General features: G+C 43.1%; 3 protein-coding genes across 19 annotated transcripts in view; 1 reads left to right on the top strand and 2 right to left on the bottom strand.

Moving 5' to 3' along the window:
- The window catches only part of MBD5 (methyl-CpG binding domain protein 5), a 130,249-nt gene extending 128,053 nt beyond the window's left edge, over nucleotides 1-2,196 (bottom strand). For 11 of the 12 annotated variants that reach the window (XM_085227883.1, XM_085227888.1, XM_085227889.1 and 8 more), the window contains exon 1: nucleotides 1,684-2,196. The gene's annotated coding sequence lies outside the window, so the exon portion shown is untranslated. The remainder of the gene's footprint in view (nucleotides 1-1,683) is intronic. The other variant, XM_085227887.1, reaches the window with a different exon arrangement.
- A 119-nt stretch (nucleotides 2,197-2,315) lies between these two features.
- ORC4 (origin recognition complex subunit 4) lies at nucleotides 2,316-27,344 on the top strand. Of its 6 annotated transcripts, none has more exons than XM_085227896.1 (15): nucleotides 2,316-2,443; nucleotides 2,770-2,842; nucleotides 4,502-4,578; nucleotides 5,382-5,472; nucleotides 7,340-7,415; nucleotides 7,801-7,886; nucleotides 9,529-9,577; nucleotides 10,070-10,221; nucleotides 11,816-11,989; nucleotides 12,271-12,357; nucleotides 13,733-13,841; nucleotides 15,038-15,133; nucleotides 15,216-15,283; nucleotides 16,279-16,510; nucleotides 27,066-27,344. In XM_085227896.1, exons 2-14 carry the CDS (start codon nucleotides 2,786-2,788, stop codon nucleotides 16,465-16,467), a joined length of 1,311 nt encoding a protein of 436 aa, XP_085084022.1. In that variant the 5' UTR covers nucleotides 2,316-2,443; nucleotides 2,770-2,785; the 3' UTR covers nucleotides 16,468-16,510; nucleotides 27,066-27,344. The 6 variants fall into 6 exon arrangements, with proteins under 6 accessions (XP_085084022.1, XP_085084021.1, XP_085084020.1 ...); XM_085227895.1 differs by lacking the exon at nucleotides 27,066-27,344 and adding an exon at nucleotides 24,678-25,086; XM_085227894.1 differs by lacking the exon at nucleotides 27,066-27,344 and adding an exon at nucleotides 19,230-19,797.
- ACVR2A (activin A receptor type 2A) overlaps nucleotides 18,030-27,344 on the bottom strand; it is a 55,685-nt gene continuing 46,370 nt past the window's right edge. Inside the window, exons 7-11 of the mRNA XM_003207751.5 lie at nucleotides 26,174-26,319; nucleotides 25,608-25,722; nucleotides 24,218-24,356; nucleotides 22,445-22,575; nucleotides 18,030-21,502 (exon numbers count right to left, since the gene is read on the bottom strand). Of these exons, the coding sequence (XP_003207799.1) occupies nucleotides 21,308-21,502; nucleotides 22,445-22,575; nucleotides 24,218-24,356; nucleotides 25,608-25,722; nucleotides 26,174-26,319 (726 nt within the window). The 3' untranslated portion in view covers nucleotides 18,030-21,307. The remainder of the gene's footprint in view (nucleotides 21,503-22,444; nucleotides 22,576-24,217; nucleotides 24,357-25,607; nucleotides 25,723-26,173; nucleotides 26,320-27,344) is intronic.

Genomic DNA, 27,344 nt, shown 5'->3' with positions numbered 1-27,344 from the left:
CGCTATGGGTTGTTCTACCCAGTTTTAGAATTCCGTTAGGGCATTTTACTGAGCAACCACATTAAATCAAATCCTGTCCATCTTCATCGTTAAAACACACAGAAATAAAAGTGTTAATCTTTATAATAAATAATACATCTCATCAGCTGTAGGCCATGGATGTTGCAGGCAGGATCTGTAGCTCCACAAACACAGGGAGCATAATCCTTAGGTTTCCACACAGAAACGAGAGTACATCAGGTTGAAAAACAGAGCACTGTCATGAAGAAAAGGAAACAGAGTCATAATATCGTAGAATGGCTTGGGTTGAAAAGGACCACAATGATCATCTAGTTTCAACCCCCCTGCTATGTGCAGGGTCCTAGAGTCCTCTATTCCTGGACAGTCTTCTGCTGTCCAATCCTTGCACGCAGTAAGCTAGCTAAAAGAAGAATGATATATTTAAAGAATGAGCTTTTATACGTGTATCAGCTGGGTCTGAAGATGATTCTCACAAGCTTTGAAGACGATGATCACTTTGTCAAAGCTTTTTGTGTGTTTACAACCAAAAGTATCGCATTTTCACAAGCTAACGGAAAACTGAAGGCAAACTATTAGGAAGAACTAGAGTTATGGCTGTTACCTTCAAGTCTTCTTCGTGACATCTTTAAGCTATCGGATCAAACGTACATTTCCCCCATTCTTTTCACCCAATCTAATTACTCCTATCTCAAACTCTTTCCAGCTCGGTCACAAAAAACCGCCGCTCCAAATTAGAAACTGGAGATCCCAAAGCACCCACGGGCGAGCCCTTTCTTGTGGGTACCCTTCCAGCACGAGGCAGAGGCACACGCCCGACGCTGACCTCCATTTAGCTGCCATGCCCCAATGAAACACATCCTCACGGCCTACTTCGTGGCTCAGCACACGCTCCGGCTGCCTTTTTAAGATTACAAAGAGCGTAATTAAGCTCCAGAAAGAAGCAGACGACAGCAAACATCCCACTTATAGAGCGGGCTCTTACATCAGCTACGTATCAATATCTCAGCTCTGACTTCTGGATTCTTTTTAACCTCTGGAAAGCTTGCGCCAACGTTTACTTCGACTCAGCTCAGCAAGCAGCTTATCCCCTTACACCGTATGTATTCTAGGCGTTTTGACACGTAGCTTTCCTTTAATTAGCAGGAAGCTGTCGGTTGAGCCTGACCACCACGGCTGTGGCTGCTGACGGAGCCCTGGCCTTACACGGGCAGGCAGATCCCAACCTCAGCCAACTCCAAACCGAACGCAGCCGCTGACCACCCGAACCCCGGAGCTCCGAGGCACCTCCTGACCTGGGGAGGTGAGCCCGGCTCTCCAACTTCAGCGGGCAAACAAGTCTTTGTATGACCGGGGCCTACGGCTGGACCGAGCCAAAACCCGGCACCAAACCTCACACAGCTCCAACCCCCCCACCCCGCTCCCCGCCAGGACTCTCCACAACCCGCTCCGCCCGCCGAACCCCCCGCTCCGCACCACGAAAACCCAACACTTCCCCCCCCCCCCCACAAAACCCCCCGAACTTTCGCACCCCCGGGGTCCTCAGCCAAACCCCTCGCTTCTCTCCCCGCTCTCCGGGCCCGGCGACGCCGCGAGGTGACAGGCGGCCGGCCCTGAGGTAAACAACCGCTCCCCGCTCGCCCCGCTCGCGGCCCCGCCACTCACCTCAGCGGCCCCCCGGCTCCCGGCCGGCCCCGGAGCGGCGCAGGCGGCGAACGCACACAAAGGGCAATAAAGGGGGAGGAGGGGAGCGCGGGGGGTGGGGGCCGCCCGGCTGCTCCGTGCTCCCGGCGGGGCCCTTTCTCCCTCCGCTGACGGCCGCGGGGAGGAGGAGGAGGAGAAGGAGGAGGGAGGAGAGAAGAAACTCTCCGCTGTCGTCTCGGCGCTTCACTCAGCCCCGGGTTCCTCCGGTCCGGGGGGTTGGGGAAAGGGGGGGGGGAAAGGAGGGGAGGGGGGGGAAAGAAAGTCGGTGGCCGTGCGACGGCCCCCCCCAGCCCCCGCGACGGAGAAACGGGTGGCCTGTCCCTTTAACGATATAAATAACGGCCCCCCCCCGCCCCCCCCGCGCTCCTCATCGTCAGCTGCCGCCGCTCCGGCTGCTGGGGGCTCCGGCGCTGCCGGGGAGGAAGATGGGAGGCAGCCACTGCGCATGCGCCGCGGGGGAGCTCGGGAGGCCGCGGGGGGGGTAGTGGTGAGGGGGGGGGAGAGAGAGAAGGAGGGAGGGCCGGGCCTTCCCACAGGGCTGTGCGCGCGCACCCGGAAGGAGATGGAGCTGAGGGGGGAAGGAAGTAGGGGGTGGGCCGGGCCGGAAAGGCGGGGCGATGGAGGTCACGTGATACGGGCGGGCGGGCAGCGCGGGCGCTGCTGGGAATAGAGCGGGAGGGGCGCGCGCGCGAGGGGGCGGCGGTTGACGGCGTCACCTCAGGTGAGGGGCTGAGGAGCGGGACGGGCTGCGAGGCTGCTGTCTTCTTTGAAGGGCTTTTCAGGGACCCCTCAGCGCCGGGCAGCTCTCTGGAGGCGGATTTCCATAGGATGGCTGCGGGATAGCGGGGGTCGCCGTGAAACTGCGGCGCGGATTTCGGCCCTCCTAGATGCTGGGTGTGCGTTAGCACAGCTCACCTGCGGGTGAGCGTCCTGCTGCTCGGGTTAAACAGAGCCTGCCAGCGTCTCGAATAGCAGTTTTCGAGTAACATATCCTAAATTAATTCCTTTTGCAAATAGTTAACGATTATATTGTCTTTCTTATTTAAGGATATAATCTTCTGCAATGAATAAACGGAAGTTAAAGGACAGCAGTGGTTCAGATGGGGAGTGCATCTCGCAGGTCGGTAACACCTTGATTAGCCAGCTTTGAGTCGTGAAAGCGACTGTCCTCTGTCCTTTCTGTCCTCTGCCATCCGTGTAATTCTATAATTTCTGACTAGCCCTTCCTAGCAGAAAAATCTTTTCACTCTTATGAATGGATGGCTGTTCACAGGGGGTCATTCATTGGAACAGAATAAATCTGGAAATGAAGTCAGTAGGACTTCAGCAGAGGAAAAAGTAGCTGAAAAATCAGGCAGGCAAGCACAGCTTGGCTGCTGCCTAGAATGGGAGAAGCATGAAGTGTTTGGCATGCAGTGCTTGCTCAGTATTGATTTATGTGGGAGATGACTGCAGGCTTTGTTGTCTTTCTTAGATTTTGTAGAAATGAGAAAGGATTCAGCTAAGAGGTGCAAGTGAAGAATGTAGTAGAAAAAAAAGATGGGTTGGGTAAGATCAACCCAACTCAGTTTGAGAGAGTGGGACAGCAATGACACATGTGATAATGATACAGGTAACTGTTGGGTCAGATTTGGGACATTCACTTAAAATGCCCGATGCTGAAGTGTGATTTTTTTGTTGTTGTTGTTGTTTTTAAGGAGTAACACTTCACTGACAGTTTGCAACTTAATCTCTAAAAATCTTTGCCGTGACACAAATAGAACACCAAGCATTACAGAATCACAAAGCTGTAGGGGCTGGAAAGGACCTCTAGAGATCATCAAATCCAACCCCCCTGCAAAGCAGGCCCTCCATAGCATTCAGGATACTTTTTAGGCAATACAAACTGATGCAGCATGCAGGTATTTCTCAACTGCTTATATCAGAGACGGAGAAGTAGTGGCATAGAGTCCTGTCAGCTTTTAGAAACTGGGATGCACCAATTTGTGTGCTGCTGGCCAGGTGGTAGAAAAAAAAACATGCTGTGATGCTGAGATTTGGACATTTGAAAGTGGAAGAGTTCCAAACAACAGGTTTTTGAAGTGGAAAACAGGGCAATGCAGATAGATATCTGAAGTTATCCCATTAAATACATCCCAACAAATGGTCAAAATACAGATATTTACTAAGTTGAAAAACTTTGGATCTTTATTCAATTGTCATTCTGGTGCTTACAACTTTATTCTGTTCTTTGTTTGCAACATATAGCTTCTAGCTTCAGTTTTTCTCCCCCCTCAATTTTTAGGAGCTGTGAATCTGAATTGAATTTTGAAAGATGATACATTTGTTATTTTATAACCACCAGTAACTGTAGGCAGCAGTGTTGTTACCAGTTGTGCAAAAAGTCTATTTAGTGTAAGTCTGACCAGAGATAGATTACTGGGTTACTTTTTTTTTTAAAGTCTGCTGGCAAATGTTTTCTGACCTATGTTATGTAATTTAGAATTATGAATTAGTGAGCTAGTTTTGGTAGTGTGTAACAGCCCTTTGGGAGTGAAGAAATTGGAATAAAAGAGACTAAAGATTGACATGGCTGTTACCAGATATATGTATTTTTTCCTGTTGAATATTCTGTTTATGGCAACTTATTTCTTACTCTACCATGGAGGACAACTAAAGCTTACATGTAGAATAACTGCATGCATATTTTGCTATAATTTACTGCATTAATTACATTATTGGTACAATCAGGTGTTTGAAGTACCAAGTGTCATTTCTCAGTCTTGTGTTATATCCGTAGGTGCAAAAAATGCTACGTGAAAGACTGTGTCACCATCATGCTATGGGAAAATTGTTTGGGATGGGTCAGCAGTACAAGTGAGTAACCAGACTGAAATCATAAATAATTCCTACTTCAGCCAGAGTAGAAACATAATCTGGTAAAATCTTCACTATAGTTAGGTCTCAAATAGCAGAGAAAAGTGAATATATTTGCAACAGCCAGTCCGTGACAACTGCTTTGAAAGTATGCATGCAGTGTGAACATTCTAATTGAAGTATAAGCTTAAGTTTATACATCTGTAAATGTTTGTGAATTGGAAATGTGTGGTTTTTTTTTTTTTTTGAGTACTTTGAATGTGATACTAGGTCACTAATTTCTCTGAAGAAAATTTACAAATTTACTTTGTTTCTTTGGGTGGTCATGGAATACAAACATGATGATCAGTGTTGCTGTTATCATTCGTAAGCTTTGAACAAAGATTCAGCACAAAATCAGTTTTATCAAGATTATCAAAAATCAGTAATACTCCAGTAGATTATTAATTGTTTTATTGGTATCAAGATTTTCCTTGAATATATTGGCCAGTCTTCTTTCTTCATATGCTACACTGGAGTCACAGAAAGTGATCTTAATTTTTTAGTTTGTGCTTTGATGGTAGAGAATTGTAGAACTTTGTAAGTTAGTGATACTCTTCCACATTATTTAATATCTCAAAATATTTTAAGAGATCAAATCACTCAGCTTTTGTACTCTTACTACATTTTGCATGATGTTTGTGCTGAAAGGAAATTGAAATGCATAGTTTTTTTTCTTCTGTTTGAAAGATTCTTTGAATTTTCCCTAATTTCAGTGAATGTTGCCTGATCTGAAGCTCAATGTATTGCTGTTTACATCACAGGCATCTGCTGGAACTGCTGAAGCAAACTGCAGTTCATGGAGAAAGTAATTCTGCCCTCATTATTGGACCCCGTGGATCAGGAAAGACTGCGGTATGGGCACAAATTACAAGTTGCACAAGGTTTAATAAAGCATAGAGGAGGTGACTTCACTGAAGTCATGAGAGCTTTTGGAGCTAGTTTTTATCCCTGTGCCTGCTTTTAAAAGTTGTTTATGCAGAACAAAAAAGCATTCTTAGATTTATTGTGGCTAATTCTGTTGAGTGGAGAATGGAGAAATAGTTGTGCTAAAAAACACCCAAATATTTGAAGTGTTCCAAATGCTGAGTTTATAGTGATTTCATAAAAATAACTATAAGAAGAACAAAAAAAACCCAGCTGCTTCATCTGCACCTAACAAAACCACATGCCTGTCCATCCTTATAATGTGCTTGCAGAAGTATACATGGTTTTGGAACCTTTCTGTCTCTACCCTGTCTCTACCAGGTTTCATGGAGTCTTTCACATTTTTCTTGTTACTTACTCTTCTGCTATAGTACTTGCCATAGAAGTACTTTGCAATTAAAGCCAGGTTTTATTTGAGAAATCCTTGAAAAGTTCACCTGCTGTTACTATCAGGTATCTGTAAAAATTACTGAAAAGGTATCCAAAAACTGAAGGAAAACACTGAAGAGTTACAGCAGTGGGACAGATCAGTACAAGGGAAAAAGTGTGATGATAGAAAGACCAACACTATAGAAAAGTGCTATAAAGAAAGGGAAGAAGATTGCTCACCTTTATCAGAGGATTCTAGGTTCCTAGAGGAAAGCTTCATCAAGGAAGAATCTCCAGCAGAAGATCCTTCCTAGGGGCAGTCAGCCCTTAAATGAGATCTAAGAGAGGTGGAGCCAGGCTGCACCCCCTCCTGTCTCACAGGTGAATTGCCTTCACCTGTGCTTCCAGCTGCCTGGTCCTTTCCCCAGGTGCTCCATCAGTGGTTCAGGCTGTGACTCAGCAGTTCCCATACAAGGGTAGATTTGTACACTTCTACATATTTATATTTAAAGAATGGCAGTGCATCTTAATCTGATTTTGTCAGATAATGTTGTTATCTAAGTTACAAGGATATGGAACATTATTTATGTTAGAACATTATGTATTTCGCTTGTAGTAAGCATGGATTTTGTATATTTAAGGAATTCTTTAGTTGAGGCACGTGAAGCAATCACATCTACCCAAAGCATCCTATTATGTAAGCATTTCTTTTATGTTTGCATGAGTGTGTAATTTAATAAATAGGTTAGTTTTTACTGAAAGATATGTCTGAGATTAACTTTGGAGCTCTTCCCAAGAGCTAAAGCTAAGCCTTCCATGTTTTAAGTGCAGTTGAATATAAATACTTGAATAGGTGGTAAAACACACCCATGATACAGCTGATACTTGAAATCGTTCCACCAATTTGTTGATAGATTTCTTGGTTTGTATTTTGAAAACAATCTGCTGTTGCCTTCTTTCTTTACCCAGAGTGCTTTGAAAGAAGGATGATTGCCAAAATACTATGAAGGGGAGGAAAAAAAGAGCCAATACACCCATAATAAATAAGGATTCTTCCACCTGTGTACTTCTTGCTACTTTTTAAGTAGAATTGATGTTTACTTTCTTAGATTTGTGAATTTGTTAGTTAAGCAACAAGTGTTCTTGCTGTGCAGAAAATAGATATTTTTAATTTTCTTGTATTTGGTAAGCTTTGAAGTTGTTGGATAAGAGGTTATCCAGAATAAATGGCATCTGCTTATGGAGCATTAATATGTCATGAAGTGAATGTGAAGTTTTCCCTTTAATACTTCTGAAAATACTCAAAGTTTTGTCACCTAATGAAACTGCACATACTGTTTGCTGTGTAGGAATACCAATTTGTAGATATTTGTTATAGTTAATGTGCTAATCTTGCTATAAAGAAGCTTTGTGTCTTTTTTCCTAGTTATTGAATCACGTCTTAAAAGACCTCAGAGAAATGAAACAAGTTAAAGAGAACCTCTTGGAAGTTCATCTGAATGGCAAGTAATGCAGCACTCCTCAAATACGTTGCATTCAGCTGCTGTGTATTATGTGTACTTCAGGAGAGTTTTAGTTTTGACACTTGCAGGCTATCCTCGAATGTGGATTTGCTTGTCTGCTAGCTCCAGAACGTCTTCCTTTACACGCACATAACTTGACTTTCTCTCAGAATGCTAGAAATCAGCTCAGCTGTGAGCAAGTTACTTGAAGTAACTTTGTATTATATATGGAATATTACCATCTCGTCTGTATTTTCACAAAGGCCTGCCTTTGTAAGGCTTGAAAGTGAGAGAAGCTTCTGGGTACGTTTCTAGTGGCTGTAGGCATGGCTGCTTGGAATGAGGGAGAGCCACCAGTTCTTCACAAGCAGTCGTTTTCTTTCAGGGCTTTTGCAGACAAATGATAAAGTGGCCTTGAAGGAAATCACCAGGCAGCTGCATCTGGAAAATGTGGTTGGGGATAAAGTTTTTGTAAGTATCAGCTTTATTATATTCTTTGCTTATCTCCCTCTAAAATCCTTGCCTAGAAAACTAGCTTTGTAGAATGCAGCTTGTTGAGAACAAATGGGCTTTGAATTCATTAGCAAGGTTACAGTGGGCTGGCTGTGTTTAAGGGATGTAGCAGCCTTTACCTGTAATGACCGTGGTTTACAAACACTTCATGCATGCCTAAAAACCCGTTCTATAGAAGTGCTGAACATGGCTAATTTTGGAAAGCTCTTCAGAAAACGTTCACTTCAGCTTAAAATAAATAAATGGAGGAAAGGAAAGACTCTCTTAAGACTTACCTGAATCTTCTGTACGAAGTGAATATTCTTCATTCCAAAGAGGCTGTGTTCAGAGGATAAGAGAATTTTGGAAACAGCAGTTTTATAACATCTCAAGACAAACAGTAAGCAAATTAACTGGCCCAAAAGCACCATCTTTAGTATATTTGAAACCTTCTCTAATGTATGTGGATATCTATCCAGTTTGCTGCCTTCTTGGAACTCTCATTTTGCATAGACTTTTAATATTTGCTTTTATTGACGTTTTTCCCAAAGATGGGAAACCTCCTTACATGAGTACTGAAGTCAGTAACACAGAGATTAATTAACTAAGGTGGACTCCAGAGGACTAGGCAGGGTGGAATACAAGATGGACTGTGTGCTGTAGTCAGACTTTATTATCTTTTGCAAATGCTTGCTTCCTAGGCTTGCCTTTGCTTTTCTGCTTATCCTTTCATAGAATGGATGAGCTAAAATTTTCTTAAATGTGGCTGCAGACATAAAAGGAAATAGCAAGTGTTCAGTTTCAGCATTAAGTGTTCACTTTTCATCAGAGAACTAGAAGAACCTTTCAATGTCTACAGCTCTACTACCAAAAGTAAAAGCTATGGATAAAACTATTTATGTTTAATTACCCTAACTCTATTTCCCTTTAGCTTATTGTGGAATACTTCTTCAAACTCATAGCTTTCTAATTCCAAACAGACTAATTTGCAGGAATGTCCTTATTCTGTCCATAGAGACCTTTTCTGAGGTTCTGCAGCTCGCCTTCCCAGAGTAAACTTTCAACACAGAAACTGGCTTTTCTGTGTTCTTCAATAGGGCTTGTGGTCTTCATTTAGAATTCATTTCCATCTGACATACTTCTTGGCACAGAAGTAGCAACTGAAGAAGAATTGTTATAGCAGTTTACTGTTTTCTGCTGGGAATGTTTGATCTCATAAGGTTGCAAGTGAAAAAGTGGGAGTCTGCTGGTTTTCAGTGGTACCTGTTAGGGGATGGATGTTGTGCATGTGTAAGTAGAAAATGGGTGTGCAGTGGCTATTTAAGAAAAGAAAATGCTATTTGTAAGTTGAATTGAATACACACATCCTTCTGATCACTGATTTAAGGCTGAGGGAATTTGTTTGGGATTGCCAGAGATCTGGTGTCCATGTGGAACAATCAGTTTCCTCTGCTGGAAGAGTTCTGATTATACACCATGAAGTAACACTGTAGCTTTCCAAATGTGGACTGGTTTTGTTATCACAGTTTTAGGAGGAAGTGAGCTTGTCTAAATGTCTCAGCTTGTAGAGTTCTGACAAGGATGCTGCAAAATGACTGTGAAACTTTTCTCCTCTGTATAGGGCAGTTTTGCAGAAAATCTTGTGTTCCTTCTTGAAGCTTTAAGGAAAGGTAAGCAGCACCAGCCCTGTTCTGGAACTGTGTGTTTATTTGTCACTTGACCGGAAAGCATGCAGCTGTTTCTTCATTGTCTTGTAGAAGCTTTGTAAGGAGGCCCAAGAATGTTGTGGTTACAAAATAATGTAAAAAATGCATAATTCTAAACAAACATAGACTTAAGTGGTGCCATAAAGATTTATATGCGAGGGTCAGCTATGAAGGGTAGATTCTTTTGTTCTGACTGAACTTATTAAAAATAGTGTTTCTAAAAAATAGCCATAGAAATTTGTCCCTTGCACCCAGAAATGATGTTTGGCAAAATAGCATAAAACTTAGCAGTCTGTGTATCTTTTCAGTGATGTAGGAACATATATAAGAGGAGGGCTCAGGGAAATAGCTGAAAGTAAGTCTGCACGTCATTAAGAGCAGGAGATGTGAAGCAAAGGTGTAGAAATGGAAGTGACAGTGATGCAACCACGCTCATTTTGTAACTTGTTATCACAGGAGACAGAACCAGCAGCTGCCCAGTCCTGTTTGTGCTGGATGAATTTGACTTGTTTGTGCATCACAAGAACCAGACGCTGCTGTACAACCTGTTTGATGTATCCCAGTCAGCACAGACTCCAGTAACCGTTATTGGACTCACATGCAGGCAGGTAAGAACTTGCACTTCAAAAATATTCAGCTCTTTCTTAGTTGCAGTGTTCTCTGTTCTCCACTTCTGACACATTTCTTAATTCACTGAGACTTTCTCAGTTAACCATCGCTGTGACTTTTGGATTGAAACTGACACTGACAGCAAACACAGCCAACCAAAAAGGTTGGAAACCCTCATTTTTCCTGTTCAGGGAGCAGGTTTGTGTCTCTAAGGAGAGAATGGGCTGTTTGTCCTATGTTACCACAGAAGAGCTGTGTTTATCCGTGTGGCTGTTTTGCATTCTGATTTCATTCACTCTTGGTGACTTTTTGATAAGGATAGGCTCGTATTTAAATCGTTATTCTGAGCAAAAGGGATTTTATTTTATTTTTAGATTTTTTTTAAAAGGAAACAGTTCAGTAGGGTGCTTCTGCTGTAACACTGGCATGTTGAACATGGATTTTAAACCCTTATTAAACTTGTTGTGATTTTTACAACCACATTGTGGAGAAATGAGGACAGCTATGTGTGTGTACTGTGAAGTAATTACTGCTAACACTGGAAGATGATACTTAAAATCATACTGTTTTTCTTAGTAAGCTCTATTGGTTGCAAAGGGATTAATGAGCAATAATCATTAAATCTTCAACTGAAGCCTGGATCTGAGGTTGATTGGGCTTGGGTGGTATTTAACTGAGCAGATTGCTACAACTTAATAGAATGGTTAATAATTGATATATTAAATTACAGTCCTTTCTTTTGCTCCATTGTCCAAGGCAGGCTTCTCCATCACTCATAGTTTAGAACCCAATATTGCTCTGCTTTGGAATCTGCATCTGGAAGATGTGTTGTGGTTGTGATAGCCATTGCTGCTTAGTTTTTCAACTGCTTGTTGTGTGTGTGTGTCTTCTAAGCCAAATTTTTTTCACTGTTGGTGCTCTGTTGACTCTTACCATGCTTTCTGGTGAGGGATTCTGCTATTCTGAAAGCTGGTTTTGTTGCAAGTAAAAGGGAGAAGGGAAAAATTGCAAGAAATAGTGTAATCGTTCTGTCACAGCAGAAGGTGGGGGGAACAGGACTGCGTTGCTCCAAGTGGAGGAAACACAGCTTGCTTCTGATGCTAATCTATTGCTATCAGCTCTGAGAAAAATAAGATTTTCTGCATTATCTTCTGCCACCAACTTGATGGCAGACGTGCTGAGCTCTGTGTGACAGCCTAGGAAGATACGAATTGGCTCTTAGCATTTTTTGTAGCTGGATTTTTTCAGGCTGACAGAAGGCACGTGAGCTGCCAGCTGCCATACCTGCCAGCACACAGCTTCTCTCCAGCCATGAGGGGCCGCAACGTCTCGAGCTCAGGCTTAAGGAACTGAAATATTTGCATCATCTGTGGAGAAATTTGCCACGTATCCTAGCAACTAATTATTGTGTGTGATGTAGTGCACCACGTGGTTTGGGTGAATGGCAAATTCTCAGGCACTTCAAGGCATGTCAGTTACAGTAATTAGCAAAGGAACGCCTGAAGTCTGAGAATTCACTTGGGTGGGTTTTTAATTGTCATTTCCACTGTAACAAAGAATGCACTAAGTAATAATAATGATTATTTTTACAAGGATATTCTGGAGCTCTTGGAGAAGAGAGTGAAATCGAGGTTCTCTCACCGACGGATCTATTTGATGAATTCCTTTGCTTTTAAGCAGTACATTAGGATATTCAAGGAGCAGCTTTCTCTTCCTGCTGAATTTCCTGACAAGGCTTTTGCACAGAAATGGAATAGCAATATTCAGGTATCTAAAGCTCTCGATATTTGGCTTTAGTAAAACTTGTACAGTAAGATCTTTTTGTCTTAGATTAGTATTTCCTTTCAGTATATGATATCTTCTGAGTTAAATCAAATTGCAGTAGCCAATCTTTGATTACCGAAGTGTGGATGCAGAAGTGTTGCACACAAGACCAAAAAGTTCAGGTTACACATGAAGAACTGTATTGGCAGTGCAGGCTGAGCTCTGTGTGATGGTTAGCTAACAAGTGACGTGCTGAGATGATGAAAATAGCACTTTTTTTGTAGCTTCTATCAGAAGACAAAGCTGTTCAAGACGTACTGCAGAACCTCTTTCACTACAGCAAAGACCTGCGTTCGCTCCACTTCCTGCTGGTATGTATTTGGGTACAGTATCTCCCTGAATTACCATCACCTGTGGAGATCACAGCTGTTTTCGAGGCAGCTGTCAGAACTTTACGTGAAACATCTTACAGAAGATAGGTAACATTAATTTAAGCACCATAAAATATCTACGTGCTTCTGCCTCTGTGGGAAACCTACTAAGCAGAAGTGCTTATGTGTCACCGTGTGCAAGTATTCAGATATATATACCTTCAGCTTTGTGGTGGGCTGTCCTGCACAGTGTTTGCAGCTTTTCCCAACTCTGAGTTTTTGTCCTCTGTGATACATGGATCGCTGGCTTCTGGCTCTGATGCTGAAAGCAGAGGGTGGTCAGTGTTTCTTCTCTGGTAGTCCTCTGTTTCATTGAGTTAGTTACAAGTTTGCCAGTTATTCAGAGTTTAGCAGCACCTGTTTCTTTCTGTGTGGTATGGATGAATGCCAGAAAGAGTCCATGGCCATGATGGGAGTAACTTTTCTTTGAGCTCCAGGGTGTGTCAGAGCTGATCCCTATTAGCCTTTGTAGTCCAAAACCTCGTTCTGTTCCTTTGGAAGCTGGGTGATCACGCTCCTTTTTGAGGCTGTTACACTGACACCTGCAAGGAGAGGAAGAGGACAAAAAAAAAGTATGAGGTGGCAGAAAGCATTGGATGATCTCAGTGGAAGATCTGCATTCAGTAGATAAAATAGACATTTTTTCATCACACAGTCATGCAAAAGTAGGAGGCAGTCACTGAAAGCCAGCTTTTCTGTCTCAATGAATACTGGACTACTAAAGAAAGCAAGTGAAGGTCAGTGCTTGTACCTGCTGCTGTATGAAGGTCCTGGATAATCCATAGCTTTGAAGGAGTGGTGGTGAAAGAGGTCAGACAACTGTGTGTTTATTAACTCCAGTTCGTTCAAAACTGGCATTCTGTGACAGCCAAATGAAGAATATTTATTAGATGCCCTTAGTTGGTACCCTGTATCCTGCAAACCATGAGCTGCCATCAGATGCTTTCCTAGCAGTGACACGAGTAGCTCTGCATACAGAAGTCTGTTTAGAATAGCTGTAAGTAATTTCTTGCAGCAATCACTGAAGTATGCTAATCCATTGAAATTAATATAAACAAGCTAATGAGTGTTTATGTCCTCTGGTGAGGAGGCTTTAAAATTTTGAGCCTGGAAAACCTTCCTGGCAAAACATAGATGTAGCTACCAGCTATTTACAAGGTTTTTGTATGAGCATACTGGGTGTGCAGGGTTTATTCATGAGTGTTTCCAGTAGGTGACTCCAGGGGAAATGTGTTCTTCTGCATTCCATCTCTGAGTAGAAAGTGTGTCTGGTAATTAGTGATTAAATGAAAAATGCCTTCTGTTTTATTTTTAGATGCTTGCTCTAAGTAATGTTACTGTTCGTCACCCTCTTATCACCGCATCAGATCTTCAGGAGGCAAGCAAGCAGTACAGGATGGACTCAAAAGCAAATATTGTCCACGGTAAAGCTCAGGCCTTTTTCATCTGTGTGTTTAATAGTACAGAAAGCATCGAGTCCATCCTTGAGGTTCTTCTGACGTTAGGGCTGCTGTGTAACACACTGATCCCTGAGGGCATGGGTGGGTCGGGGAATACATCTACCCATAGGGGCTGCTCCCCACTTATCTGCATTCTTACATCTGTGCGTGGATGAAACAGTGCTGAATAAACCAGAAATTCAGTTATACAGTGAAGGATTTGTATAATTACTGCATGGGGAGCTTGGCCAGTGCCCCACTACAGTGTGTCTGAGGCACTGAGTGCCAAAGAAAGTGCTGGTAGTGTGGGCAGGGGTTGCACTGCTGTCCCATGGCAATGACAGAAGAAGGGAAAACACCTTCTGTGCTGGTGATGGTGGGGAGTGTGAATGAAAAAAAACCCTGCAAGTAGTGCTGCTTGGACCTAAACATCCAGGAGTTCCCTTCCTGAACCTCAGCAAATGTGTTGAGCAACATGCTGAAGTTTTCTTTGGTGAATGTTTGAGAATTTGTACAAACAGTGAAAAAAAGAAATAGCTGCTGAGGGTACAGAGCCCAAATGCATTTACAGGAGGAACTGCTTTTGTCCCACTGCTGCTTCTTGGCTCCTGGAAGTTGCAGGCTTTGGTTTGCTTGGCCCTGTGATTCTCAGTGTCCTGTTAGCATTTCACTGCATCACTTCTTTAGCTTTGCATGGCAAGTTACCCCTTCAAACTCTCATTTCGTGACATCCTGTACAGCAGCATGTAGATTGATTTGATGCTGCCTAAAATTCTCCGTCATGCTATATCAAAGAATCACAGAATGGCCTGGGTTGAAAAGGACCACAACGATCATCTTGTTTCAATCCCCTGCTATGTGCAGGGTCATCAACCAGCAGCCCAGGCTGCCCAGAACCACATCCAGCCTGGATATCAGGCATCATCTGCAATAATGATTTTTTGTTAAATTTCTGGTGTTTTGACAAACAGCTTCTTAGCATTCTCGTTTCAAGTATGTGGAGAACTAATGCTCTACTTTATCTAGCCTCTCCATTCTGGAATTTCATTACAATTATGAAGATAAAAACCAGAAATACGTGAAGCCTACAGCTTACAAAAAGTATTAAAAATTGCATATGAGCTGCTTGCATTTCGGGTAAGCTTAAGAAAAACACTTAGAGGTCTTGTCTTTCCCTCTAGGTTTGTCTGTCCTGGAAATCTGCCTAATTATAGCTATGAAACACTTAAATGAGGTTTATGAAGGAGAGCCATTTAACTTCCAGATGGTTTACAATGGTAAGAGCAATGCATCAGTTTTACATAAAAATAAATTACTCGCTTCACCCCAAGTAACTTTTCCTGCCTCTCACCTCTGCAGAATTTCAGAAGTTCATACAAAGGAAGGCACACTGCATGTACAACTTCGAAAAGCCCGTCGTTATGAAGGTAAACCTGAGACGTACCTTTTTCTGAAGTATTTAGATGTGTTTTTTGCAGGTGCACGCGTCGGGCGGGCAGTCACGCACCGCGCTGAGACGGAGCTGGAAGCCGTGCCGGCAGAGCCGTGCTGGGGGCAGCCGCAGCCCTGCCTTGTGCTCCCGGTGCTGCACTGCCCTCTGCTGGTCTCTGCCCGCTCCTTCCCGGCAGGCGCTCAAGTGTGAGTGCAGCGTGCTGCGGGTTCTTGGTTTTCAAATGAGCACCACCGATTTAAGTGTGGTGGCCGGCAGAAATGACTGTTAGCACAAGTGGCTCGTGCTCCCACGAGGAGGGATTTGTGTTTGGTCTAATTGTGTAGCTGTCCTCAGCTTGCTTGTTTGCTTCTGCTGTTTCCAAAACTGAATAATGTTACCACATCAAAAATCTGTTTTTCTTGATCCGTGTCTGAGTGGTGTTCTGAGTCAGTGTGTGGTCTGGTAGGACAGTATTTGCCTCCAACCAACTGCACTCAGAAGTGCAAACTGACAAATATCACTTTGGTTACCTGGTGCTCGTTGGGGCTGCTGGGCTGTTGCTCTGTTCCTCTGTTCCTGGCATTTAGCTGGGCTCAGGCTGGGCTCTGGGCTGGCATTTCATCCCCGTACTGCAGTAGCCCAACATGTGGCTGTGCAGATGTGTTCAGTTAATGAACTTAACTCTGCGACCAGCAGTTCAGTAGTCCAAAGCTACTCTGATCTTGTCACTTTTAAGCTGAGTTTGATTGTATATACAAAAGATTTTAAGTATTGTTTTCTTAGAAAATACTATTCTACTCATGTCTCGTGGCTTGCCATCTACCAAAACGGGCAGAGGGCAGAACAGAGCTGGTGTTTAATGTCTGTCTGTTGCTGTAGCACATCACAGGCTTCTATTAAAACAGCATCTCGTGTGTCATTCAAACTGACCAGTGCAGCTCAGAACGATGTTCTCTTCCTTCTCCTCATGTTTTTTTTGTTTGCTTTCAGGCATTTGAACACTTACTGCAGCTGGAATTAGTGAAGCCCATAGAAAGGCCGTCAGTGCGTTCTCAGCGAGAGTACCTCTTAATGGAGCTGCTTTTGGACAACAATCAAATCATGGATGCTTTGCAGGTGTATCCCAACTGCCCCACGGACGTCAAGCAGTGGGCAGCGTCATCGCTGAGTTGGTTGTGAACGTCTGGAACCTCACAGCACCACTGCATCGGGACATTTGGAGGTAACTGCAGTCTCTGCAGGATGTAACACCCACAGTCCGGGGGCCAAATGAATAAATTTTTGCAAGAAGGTTTCCTTGCTGTGCTTGGCCAGTTGTTTTTGCATTTGTTTTAATTTTGAAGAACTGTGGTCCTACTAACTTGTAATTTGAAGGCCTTAAAAGCACTGAGCTGAGCTAAAAAGAGCAAGCTCCCCCTTTTCCTCACTATTTTTACTTTGTAGAGATCAAAGCAGTTGCTCTTCTGAGTTTCTTCATCTCAGATTAAGACTGCTTCAGCTCAGTGGCAAACTGCAGGCTTTCAGGCTGTAGGTTCTGATATATCTGCAGTACAACTCTAAGTTTTGTATGTCAGGCCAAACCTTCACTCACAGCCAGCTTCATCTGCTAAGTGATGTTTTTATGTGAAGCTGCCTCTCTTACCCACCCACTTTCTCTCTTGGTGGTTCAGCTGCTTTCCTCCTCTGCTTCCTTACTTTTGAAGATGTTGTCAGTGCATCTTGCAGAACACAGCGGTGCTTTGAAAGGCAGCAAAATATTTAGCAGGAGAGTCGTGGCAGTGATGTGGTTCCTCCAAGTGGTGGCTCAGGCAACGTACGTGAGACTATCAGAATGCAACGTGTTAGAAACCAAGTAAAATAGGTTGCAAGGTTTTCTGTGCAGAAAAACTCTTACAGAAAGAGAAGTATTTAATCAGCAACAACAGTTGGTTCATTCTTCAGTCCAGTGAGCATAATTCAAAGCTGCCATTTATGAGCTAATTTGTCAAGCCTGGTGTTAGCTATGTGCCCCTCCTCTATGTCCTTAGGAAGGAAAGAGTGGGGACAGGAGCAGAAGGCTGGGGACTGCAGGACTGTGCATGGGGTTGGAGAAGGGCTGCTTGGAGCAGCTTCCCTCTTCTACCTTTGCTCAGACCCCTGTTGCTGAGGGTCAGAGTGGGAAATCTGAGAACCTTGGTCCAGAATAGGACAGCAGTGCCAGGAGGAAAGCTATCCCAGTGCTGGGGGAGATCAGCACCTCTGCTGCAGACTGAAATGCTGTACTTGTGGACAAGGTTACCACTTCCACAACACTGCCCATTAAAGCTGTTTTGAAGCTCCTCCTGTGCAGGTGGAAGTGGCTTTATTTAATAGTCTTGAACCCACGTATCTGATCTATGCTGAAAAAGTGATTTACAGTTTCACAGAAAACCAACAAGTCTGGCTTCAGTCTAGTGCCACTTGTAGGACAAAATGTACAGTTGCAATCCTGCAGGCTGGGAAAAGAAAATAGAACAAGATGTTAGGTATCTCCAGCCCACAGGCTGGGCTGATGAAGCTGAATGTTTTCAGAGTTTGAGCTCAATTATCTCCAAACCCTTCCACCCCCCCCCTTCTGTGCTGCGCAGTGCTGCTGGGGGCACCTGAGTGCTGGTGAGCAACAGCAGCTCCTGCAGAACTGCTTGGGAAATGACTGCAGAAATAGAGAAATAGCTGTTACTCCTCTTTCAGTGTTACAAACTCAAAAAAAATGCATCTGCAAGTTGTAGTAGTCACATTTTTTATTTTAACTTTTGGGGGAATAGGGGAAAAAGAGCATACATTTGTATTTGTACAATATTTAACAATCACTTTACTGGGAGGGGAGGGAGTTGGTTTGTTTTTTGTACTTGCAGAAAAACAGCAAGCACATCTGACAGTAGTACAACAACCTGTGCCCAAAACACTGACAAATACAAAGAGTAAAGTTAAAATAATTGCTTACCAAAGTCTTGAGAGGTAACGAATAGTTTATGGACTGAAACTGCACTTAAAATAATAATTAAAAAAAAAAAAAGTACTGCTGGTTGAGTATCTGAGGTAAAAGATGTTCCATCAAGGATGCTACTTGAATCGTTTTGCCCATGAACCCACATTACAGCTTTCTGTATTTTGTACCAAGTGTTCCTAATAAACGGCATCGTCTTAAAAAAGGCTACAAACGAGAAGCTGGAAAAAGAGCAAAGTGATGGCCCTGTTCTTTCTGGCCAATGCTAACATGACCAGGAGCTGTCGTCTTCCTGTCTGGTTGTGTTGTAGTTAATGCACCAGTGTTGGTCTTTGGACTGACTTCTCCTCAGGAGCTGAGGTACCGGGGAGCTTTGCAGCGCTCAGCCACGCATTTGTTCCTAAAGAACACGGGGACAGCAGGCACTGACTGCACGTGGGTAATGCTGAAATGCTTCCACCTGCATCAACCTCGCTGCATCCTGCTTGCATTTATGCTCCAAAAATGCTGGCTCTGACATTTCTCAGCTTGCACGTTTAATGCTCCAGCAGTGAACCAGAAGTAAACCAGAGTGCCCTGCGAGAGCAGCTGTACCTGACCTAATTGGAAAGCATTTGTACTGTGAATATCTTTTTCACAGCTGCACTGAATTATGCTGTTGCAAATCAGGAAATTCAGAGTAGTGCAGTATTTAAAAGCTCAGATATACCCCAATGCAGTTTTAAAACACAAAGAAAAGCAATCTTGGTTTCCTGGGGCAAAGCTCAGCACGTGCAGGGGTGCAGCTCACTGCTACCAGACCCTGCAGTGGCTGAAGTCTGGAGGACAACACAAAAGTGCTGCATGTTTTGGACAGGACCAGTCTTTGCTTGAGAACTTGGCCTGTATTTATTCTACTTCTGCTGGGAAAGGGGTTAAAACTCAATGGGAGCACAAAGGTTTTTAGCAAAATACAAATGGATCCTTATTTGTTCAGAACTCAGCAGCTCTGTTTATGCCCCGCTGAGCGCAGAAGATGGCATCCCTGGAGTAAAAATGGAAGCAAAATGAAAACATCAATTCAAGTGGCCACAAGCAGCTTTTTCTTTTTATGACCGAGCTGAACACCACCGAGCTGCGCCCTGCAGTAGCAGCAACCCTTCTGAGCCACATGGAACCTCAGCAGAAGGCAGAGCAGCAGTGTGACACAGCACAGGGAGTGCAGCACACAGCTGCACTGCAGCCCTGCCTTCCCTTCCCTCCCTGCTGAGAGCACACTGACCTACATCTTGTTTGCTGTAACCTCCATTATTCTTGCCAGAGATGAAGTCCCTGTAAAACAGCACCTTGGGGCTGTACAGACCAATCTTCCAAGGTAACGTTCACAGCGAGCCCCTAACTGTAACATTACAGGCTTCTTTCAGAAGCCCTCCAATGCTCAGTGTGATAATGAACACGCGATGATAAAAACACACAGCACTGGCTGACATCAGTTCTGTAATCCAGAGATTTACGACATTTATTGTACTCTGTGTAAAGGACCAAATAAACCTGGTGGAGCAGTACTTCTGAGAAGCACTTTGGCACCTATCTACCAGTTCATTTATAGTTTACATGTAAGGCATGACTTCGAAACTCAAAAATAACACTGGAGTTATGAAAGCAATTTCAGTGTTCTTCCCTACGTTTCTGCAAGTCTGCGGTACGGACAGCGGTATTCGTTACCTCTGATTTGTCATTGCATATTTAAGTTACGCTGTGACTAAATTATCCCTGACATTTTTAAGTGTTTATCATCTGAAAAGTGTGGCGGTGGTTTCAGTTGGGGTTGGATAAGCCCGTGTATCACAGACAGCAAGCAGTACGCTGATAAGATGGCACCAACTTGAAGTAAAGTGAAGATGCGAATCTCAAAGCAGAGAGGAAGGAATTTGGGGTAACTGAGCTTCCTGAGGTGATCCTGAAACAGAGACACAGAAGCCACTGCATCCTGTTTAGTGAAACAGAGAACACGCTAGGCAGACCTCGTCACAAACATAAATAGGAAAAAGACTTCTCTTTAAAATAAAATAAAAAAAAAGTCTAAGATCTCAGAGCTTTCCAGTGTCACAGCTCACAGAAAATTAAAAAAGTCATGCTTAAGCTTTCAACTATTCCTCAGACACAGCAAACCTAAATAGTATTCCATTAAATAAATGTATGAGATACTCTGGGAAATGGAGGTAAGAGAAAAGCTTCAAACTAAAACAGGAGGAAAAGGTTGTTTCAATAAACAGCACTTTTTTTTTTTTTTATACACAACAAGCTAGTACAAGAAAAAGGCTAAAAACACTGCTTTAGGAATGGCCATTTACTGTTGGCATGAAGCATAGCTTACCCTTTTTAAATAACACAGTGAATTTGAAATACATCATTTACAAAACATGGATCAATTTATTATTCCAATTTTGTTAGTGTTGTCAATCTCATAATTTAGCAGAGGTGAAACTGAGGTATACCTTGTTGAGGGAGGTTAAGTAATACTTGGAAGCCTCTTTGCTATATCCCACTTGATTACTTTTGTTTATGTACACCGAACAGCAGCACACTAAACATTCACAAGCTGTGTCATATTGGCATTACAATAGTCATCTTTATAAACAACAGCAAATGCAATAAAAACAAGTTACCCTTTTTTTTTTTTCTTTTTTTTTTAAATCTGAAATGAAATGTTTGATTTAAAAAAAATAACAGTAGTTCATTTAAGGAATTAGTCTCTTCTGACAGGTATTAAGAAATCTGATGTCAGTTTTTAAAACGCTCCGTTAGCCCATCCAGGTCCGCCCTTCGTTTCAGGCCCTGAGCAGCCCACTGCCACCTCATCACGCGTCCTTCCGGCGTCAGCAGGGAATGCAGAAAGTCTCATGGATTCGTGTGTGGGAGGAGGAGGGGGAGCAGAAAGGGAAACACCTCCTGAAGATGCTCCCGGAGACCCCGCGGTCGCTTCACACAGAACACAATGACGACAGCAGTCCCGTTAGCTTTAGCAGCTCCAGTGAAGAGTCCCGTTGGTCAGTGACGTGACCAGTGCAACTATCATAGACTGGATTCTTTGGGAGGAAAGTCAACATTTGTCACCATTGTGACCACAGTCACAATGTCCTCTGTTGTTATAATGTTAGTTAATTTTTGCATCTGAATAATGCGTTCTTCTACGCACCCCGCCGACAGCCTGGCTTCTGCGTCGTGATCCCAGCACTCCTCGATGGTCTCACAGAGCATCGCCATTCCCTGTGGGCAAACAGAGGCAGGGTGAGGGAGCGTGCCATGAGCTCAGCAAGCTCCGTGCAGGGGGCTGCCTGGAACTCCCAGCAGCAGGCTGCGGTGTAAGATACACCTGCCTCATTTTATCCCTGTCGCCAAATTTGTTTTGAAACCCAGCACGTCGTGGGGCCTTACGCCTCGTTTACTTTGTGCCCAACACTGCCATCTGCTGGTAGTCGTTGCGGTACTTCGTAATGTCTCACACTCAAGAGGGGAAGCTATGCAGGGACAACATGAAATCGAAGGGTACAGAAGGGGATCTGCACCCGCAGCAGCTCATTTCCCTCCAACTAACACAGCAGTGTGCTGATTTCAGGGAGCAGATGGCAGCGCGCACATTTTCCTTGCAGACACTGTCATCTATTGTTTCCAATAACGCGTTTTTTGAAAACAAAGCAAAACAAAACCAAAGTAAAACAGTGCGAGGAATGCACAGCAACATCAGTGCAAGCCTCTAGCCCAAAGCCAACTCACAGAATTTACTCCTCCCTAACGGCTCCCAGAATTTCTCACGTGACACTGCTCACCCTGTGTTATTACATGCACTGCTTGTAGCTTTCCTGGAGGAAATCAAGACTATTATTTCTTACGTTTATTTTTATCATGCATGTTTTCATCTTAGACGTAAAACCAAAGAATCTTTTCTTTAACCAAAAAAAGTACTTTCAATCCACTCAAGATGAGAGGGAACTTTTTATGATGTTCCTAAGTCCATTTAAGTTTGATTATGCTTAAATTCTTCCTAAAAGACCCCCGTGTGAACACCACCCAGGATTAACACTACCTGAAATTCAAATCACAACAGAACCTGGTGCAGTACTTATGCTGGACACCATAAAAACTTGTCTGCTTATAAAATTTAAGAGAACTCTTCATACTTGAAATACAGTACCAGTAGGAACTACTTACAGAATGCTTTTGCCAACATTCTCTTAGAACAGGTCTCTTCTTTTTATGAACCACAACTTCCTGCATGTCTTCAAGGGAAGGATGCTGGCCAATTTCTTCTTCAAATGGCAACATGTACTCATCTACAGGGCCTGGAGATGAACAAAACAAACAAAAAAAATAGCTAAACCATAAGTTCTGCTTAAAGGAAAGAAGATGTGTGTTAGAAACGTAGCCCATCATCAGAGGTTTCACTTCTGGTGCTGCTAAAGCTCACACTGTGCCAGGCGAGCAGCAGCTCAGCCCCTCACTGACAGCTCAGAGCCTTTGCTCTCCCACCCGTGGCAGCCACACGCAAGGTACACAGGGAAAGGAGGAAGGGGAAGACGAGCAGAGAAGCACAGCACAGAGCCCACCGAGGCTCAGTGAGCACTCCAGGTACCTGCAGAAAACAAAGCCATTCGGAGACAGAAAGAGCAGCTGTGAGTGCAGAGCTGCACACAGCTGTGACTCGGGGAGGCTGCTTCCCTTTCACATCTCCCTCACTTTCTGGAATAATAACCACACCTGCCAGAGAGATCTACAACACACTTCTAGTAAAATTTAGGTAAGTATGTTTTACAGTACAAAGAGGCAAGAGAAATCAATACAGAATGTGGGTCTGCCTCCGAGAGCGCATCGATCCCGTTAGTAAACAGCTTAACATCTTTAAACGGGTAAAGCCTCCCTCGTGGCTCCCACTCTGTGAGGAGTATTTGGAGCAGAAAAGCACTGAGTGGCCTCGTGCTCATCTCAGATCTCCGCTACACCCTGGGTTTCTCAGTGGATGTTTTCCAGCTGCACGGGTCCAGAAGAACTCTATGACAAATGGTAGCAGCAGCCAAGCAGAGCTTTCATAGTTACTTAGTTTCATTGAAGACTTCACTGCAAAGTGAGCTTTCCCCAGATATTTTGAGCCTCATCTTTTGTCTTGTCCTGCATTAAGCCTGACTTACGCTGGACACCGTGAAAACTTGTCTGCTTTAAAATCAAAGAGAACTGTTCATACTTGAAATACAGTACTGGAAATCTTGATAGCTTAAACTGGACTGAACAGTTTGCTTCATGGAAAAATACACAGCTGTGACAGATTCCCAGTTAACAGCCCAGTGCTGCACATTGCTGACACAGCCATGTTTTCAGTCTGAGCTATCAGCAATTCCTGACTCCCATTAAAACTCACGTCACAGCAGTGCCAACAAAGAGAAGGACTGGGCAGGGAGGCACTGAGTTTTCACAACAGTGTCTCACTCACACCTATAGTTAAATCAGCAGCAGAATCTTCTTTATTTCTCATTCCTCTGGTTCATTTCACAAGGATTCAGGAAGGGCCAAGATTTGCATGCATGCTGAGGAGCAGCTAGAACATCATTAGCTGCAGCAGTGCTCTTTGTAATAGAATACATGTTGACCAGTGAACATTCTTCATGCCAGGAAAGAAACAATACTGAGAGACAAACTGGTTGGCACTGACACTGTCAGGCTGACCTCAGGAAATCAAACAAGTTAGGAGTTCAGAAGCAATTCCTTCTCCTTGCCATCACCAGGAGAAAAAAATGCACGGTGAAGAAAACATTCACCTGGGACATGATACACAGATTCAATTATGAAGCAATGGCGTGGTGCTGGTGTTTAATTCCTTTGTTCACTACCATCCTTAATGCACATTATTGCATGCACATAACCTACCTTCCCATTCCTTGTTTAAAACAGTCACCCATTTAATAAAGCATTGCAATCAGGCATTTTGCTCACCATCTGAGGCAGTGCAGCGTGATGCCAGCTCCCAGAGGACCAAGCCCATGGCATACATGTCTATTCTCAAAAACGCATCCCTTTGGAAGTTTATAGCACCTTCTAGGACCTCAGGAGCCATATACCTTCGTGTGCCAACCTGGAGAGACACAAACAGAACAAAATTGCACACTCAGAACCAATGTGCCCACTATTATCATTCTATTGAGATGGTGCTTATTATAAAAACAGTGTAGAGTAGCACTAACTTTCGTCCAAGACTGAAACCAGCTATGGCTATCTTGGCTTACAACTAAATCCTATTCTTCTAGAATAAGAGGAAATGTTTTTGTGCTTCCTTTCTAAACTTGGCCCTATGAAGGATATTTATGAATCAGGAAAGTCTGAATATAATTTCAAAGAACAGATTTCTACAAATAATTCAATGTACTTGCTAAAACTGTTCCTTATTCCCTTTCAGGTCACAGGAAGGCCACTCATTTTTTGACTTTTTTGATACATTTTTTGAGAATTATTACAGTTGCACATCAAGATGTAGAACTTGCTTATGCCTCTCCCCCCAACAGGAGAAGTAACAATACCAAAAGAAAACCTATTTAAACCTAGAAAGTTATAAAGACATTTTTATAAAGACATTTATGCAAATCTGGATGTTAAATGGAAACTCTGGGGTTACCCCTTCATTCTGCCCACAACCAACGATGCAATTATGTCACATGAATAAATCAGAGCTTTCACCATGTCTGAACATTCAGCCTCCACAATAATAGATACGTTTCTCTTAAACAGTGCTACTGAGGTTTTATAATCCTAACATAAGGATTTTATTTTTATCTCTAAACTGAAATTCTGCCTCAAACTGAATAAATTTAGTTTTCCAGAAACCATAATGCTCCAGGCTCAAGCTTGTTATTTAAGAAGTACACAACACAAAGCCAGTTCCCTGCTGCATGGGAAGCTCTGAATTCATAGCAGAGGGACAGGCAATCAACTCATCTCCCTGTGCTGTGTCTGTTTTGGCCATGATGGGAGCTGGTGAGGGATCTCCCTGTGCTCATCTCAACCCATGGGCCTTTCTCTCTTGTATTTTCTCCTCCTGTACTTTCGAAGCAGGGAAGTGAGAGAGTGGTGAGGTGGAGCTGAGCTGCCCGTCAGTGTGAAATGGGAGGAAAGGGGCGAGCAGTGAGGGGACAAAAATCTGTCATCTTTAATTATCTACAGAATTGAGTAGTATTAATTGATTCTGTGAGAAGAAGGTCAGAATTGCTCTCTCTTAAAGGTCAAATAGAGTTGATGATACAGTATCCTTCGCATGAAGAATGCACAAACTATCAATTTCTGTCCACACTCAGTTACAGTTGCGTTGTTTCTGTAAACAATCCATCTTTACCTGTCCATGTGTATCTCCTGCAGATTTTCCAGCCTCAAACTTTAAAGCTAGACCGAAATCAGCAATGCAGGCTGTAAGGTTGTTTTTCAGCAGCACATTCTTGCTCTTGATGTCCCTTTCAAGTTAAAGAAAAGAATTAGAAATCCAGAACATGAAATATCACATGAAGTGATATGTATATATACATAGTATAAAGAAATACCACAAAAAAACACCACTTACAGCGTATGTTTCCATCTGAAGGCATTCAGTTTTACTTAAAGTTACATACGGAAGCGTTTAAGTTGTTTCAAAAGCTATATTGTCAATTATTTTATATACTGCATAGGATACTTAAGTAGCTCTGTAAAAACAGTTACATTAATTGCCATCACCTCGCTGCCCTCTATAAAACATCGCCTCGCTTTCTGCTTAGGCCAGGCAGATTTTCCTTATTAGGCTCTTGATATCTACAGAAGGAAGTTATCACAGTAATTTCTGAGTACTTTGTATCCATCCATATTTCATGTCCTTTGGCTCCAGGTTAAACATTAACCATCAGCTGCAGATCCCTCACAGCACCGTACCTATGTGAGATGGCGGGTTTATGTCCATCCTTTAGCCCTGGAATATCCTCGTGGAGATAAGCCAAGCCTCGAGCCATAGTCTGAGCAATGTGACACAGCTCGTTCCAGGAAACCACGTTAGCCTTGAGGAAGTCAGTTAATGAACCCTGTGTGGCAAAAAAAAAGAACAACTGTAAGATAAATTTCACTCCCATCAAGCCATAAAGAAAACCTCTACATAGCCTGCATCCTGAAATACCATGCTATGCTTATCTGCCTTCCTCTGTTTTCTGATAAATCATATCATTACACACACATATCTACTGCTGGCTTAAACTACAACAAAAAATTAACCTTCACATCATCTTTGTGATTAGAATGGAGATGTACCCATGTATAGATAACCGGGCAGCAGAAATCAACCCAAGTTCAGTGGCACACATGCCAACAATCTGCACATAGCAGAAACAGGAGCTAAGCTTACAGAATTAAGTTCTTTATGAAGAAGACAACCCTGCTTTTTTAGGGTGATTTATGGTCTTCCAGCCATAGGAAACTGCAGGTTAGATTCACCTTCAGGAATCTGCTCAACTGTGGCTGTGCCCTCTGAGCCCTTTAATTGATAGTGTCTCTTTTCTCCTGGACTAGTGACTGTGAATCCAACATCCAAGTACACACTCTGAATAGAGAGAGACTGTGAAGCAAAATCTAGTCAACAGAAAGCACTTCTCCTCAAACTCAAATTGACTTCCACATCCCCCCACGTGCTCCTGGTATTACTGAGGATTTACACTCCAGCTTCATATGTCACTGTGTCACATGGGAAAAGCCAACAGAGAAGGAAGAAGGGACTGAATGCTGTCAAAGTGTAGAAACTACATTTTAAAAATAATTTTTATTTTGTATTTTCCAGAGTCATCTCAGATAAACTCAGACGAAAACAAAATCAAAACTATGGCAATATCCTTTTGGAAAGGCAAATCAGTTTGGTATTACCCACATTCTGTGAAGGTCTGCCAAAAAATGCAAGCAGTTGATAGTTTTAATCTTCTCAGCGATTAAAGAAGAGGCATGAATGGGACAAAAGTGCCTGAAAACAGTACATCACAATCTCCACGAGATGGAGTTTACTTAATTCAGGCAAATTTAGATGAGGGACATGCAAAAATAAACATGCTGTAAGAAGCACAAA

Source organism: Meleagris gallopavo, chromosome 7 (genome assembly GCF_905368555.1).
Source record: "Meleagris gallopavo chromosome 7, MGAL_WU_HG_1.1, whole genome shotgun sequence".
Classification (NCBI taxonomy): Eukaryota; Metazoa; Chordata; class Aves; order Galliformes; family Phasianidae; genus Meleagris; species Meleagris gallopavo.
Note: the sequence above shows the minus strand (reverse complement) of the source record. Positions and strands in the feature narration are given on the sequence as shown.

What these genes read in the sequence shown, in the direction of transcription:
- ORC4 (XM_085227896.1), top strand. Translation starts at nt 2,786, where the DNA reads ATGAATAAACGGAAGTTAAAGGACAGCAGTGGTTCAGATGGGGAGTGC. An exon ending in AATGGAATAGCAATATTCAG is followed by an intron (nt 11,990 to 12,270) that starts GTATCTAAAGCT and finishes CTTTTTTTGTAG; the next exon opens with CTTCTATCAGAAGACAAAGC. An exon ending in AAAAGCAAATATTGTCCACG is followed by an intron (nt 13,842 to 15,037) that starts GTAAAGCTCAGG and finishes CTTTCCCTCTAG; the next exon opens with GTTTGTCTGTCCTGGAAATC.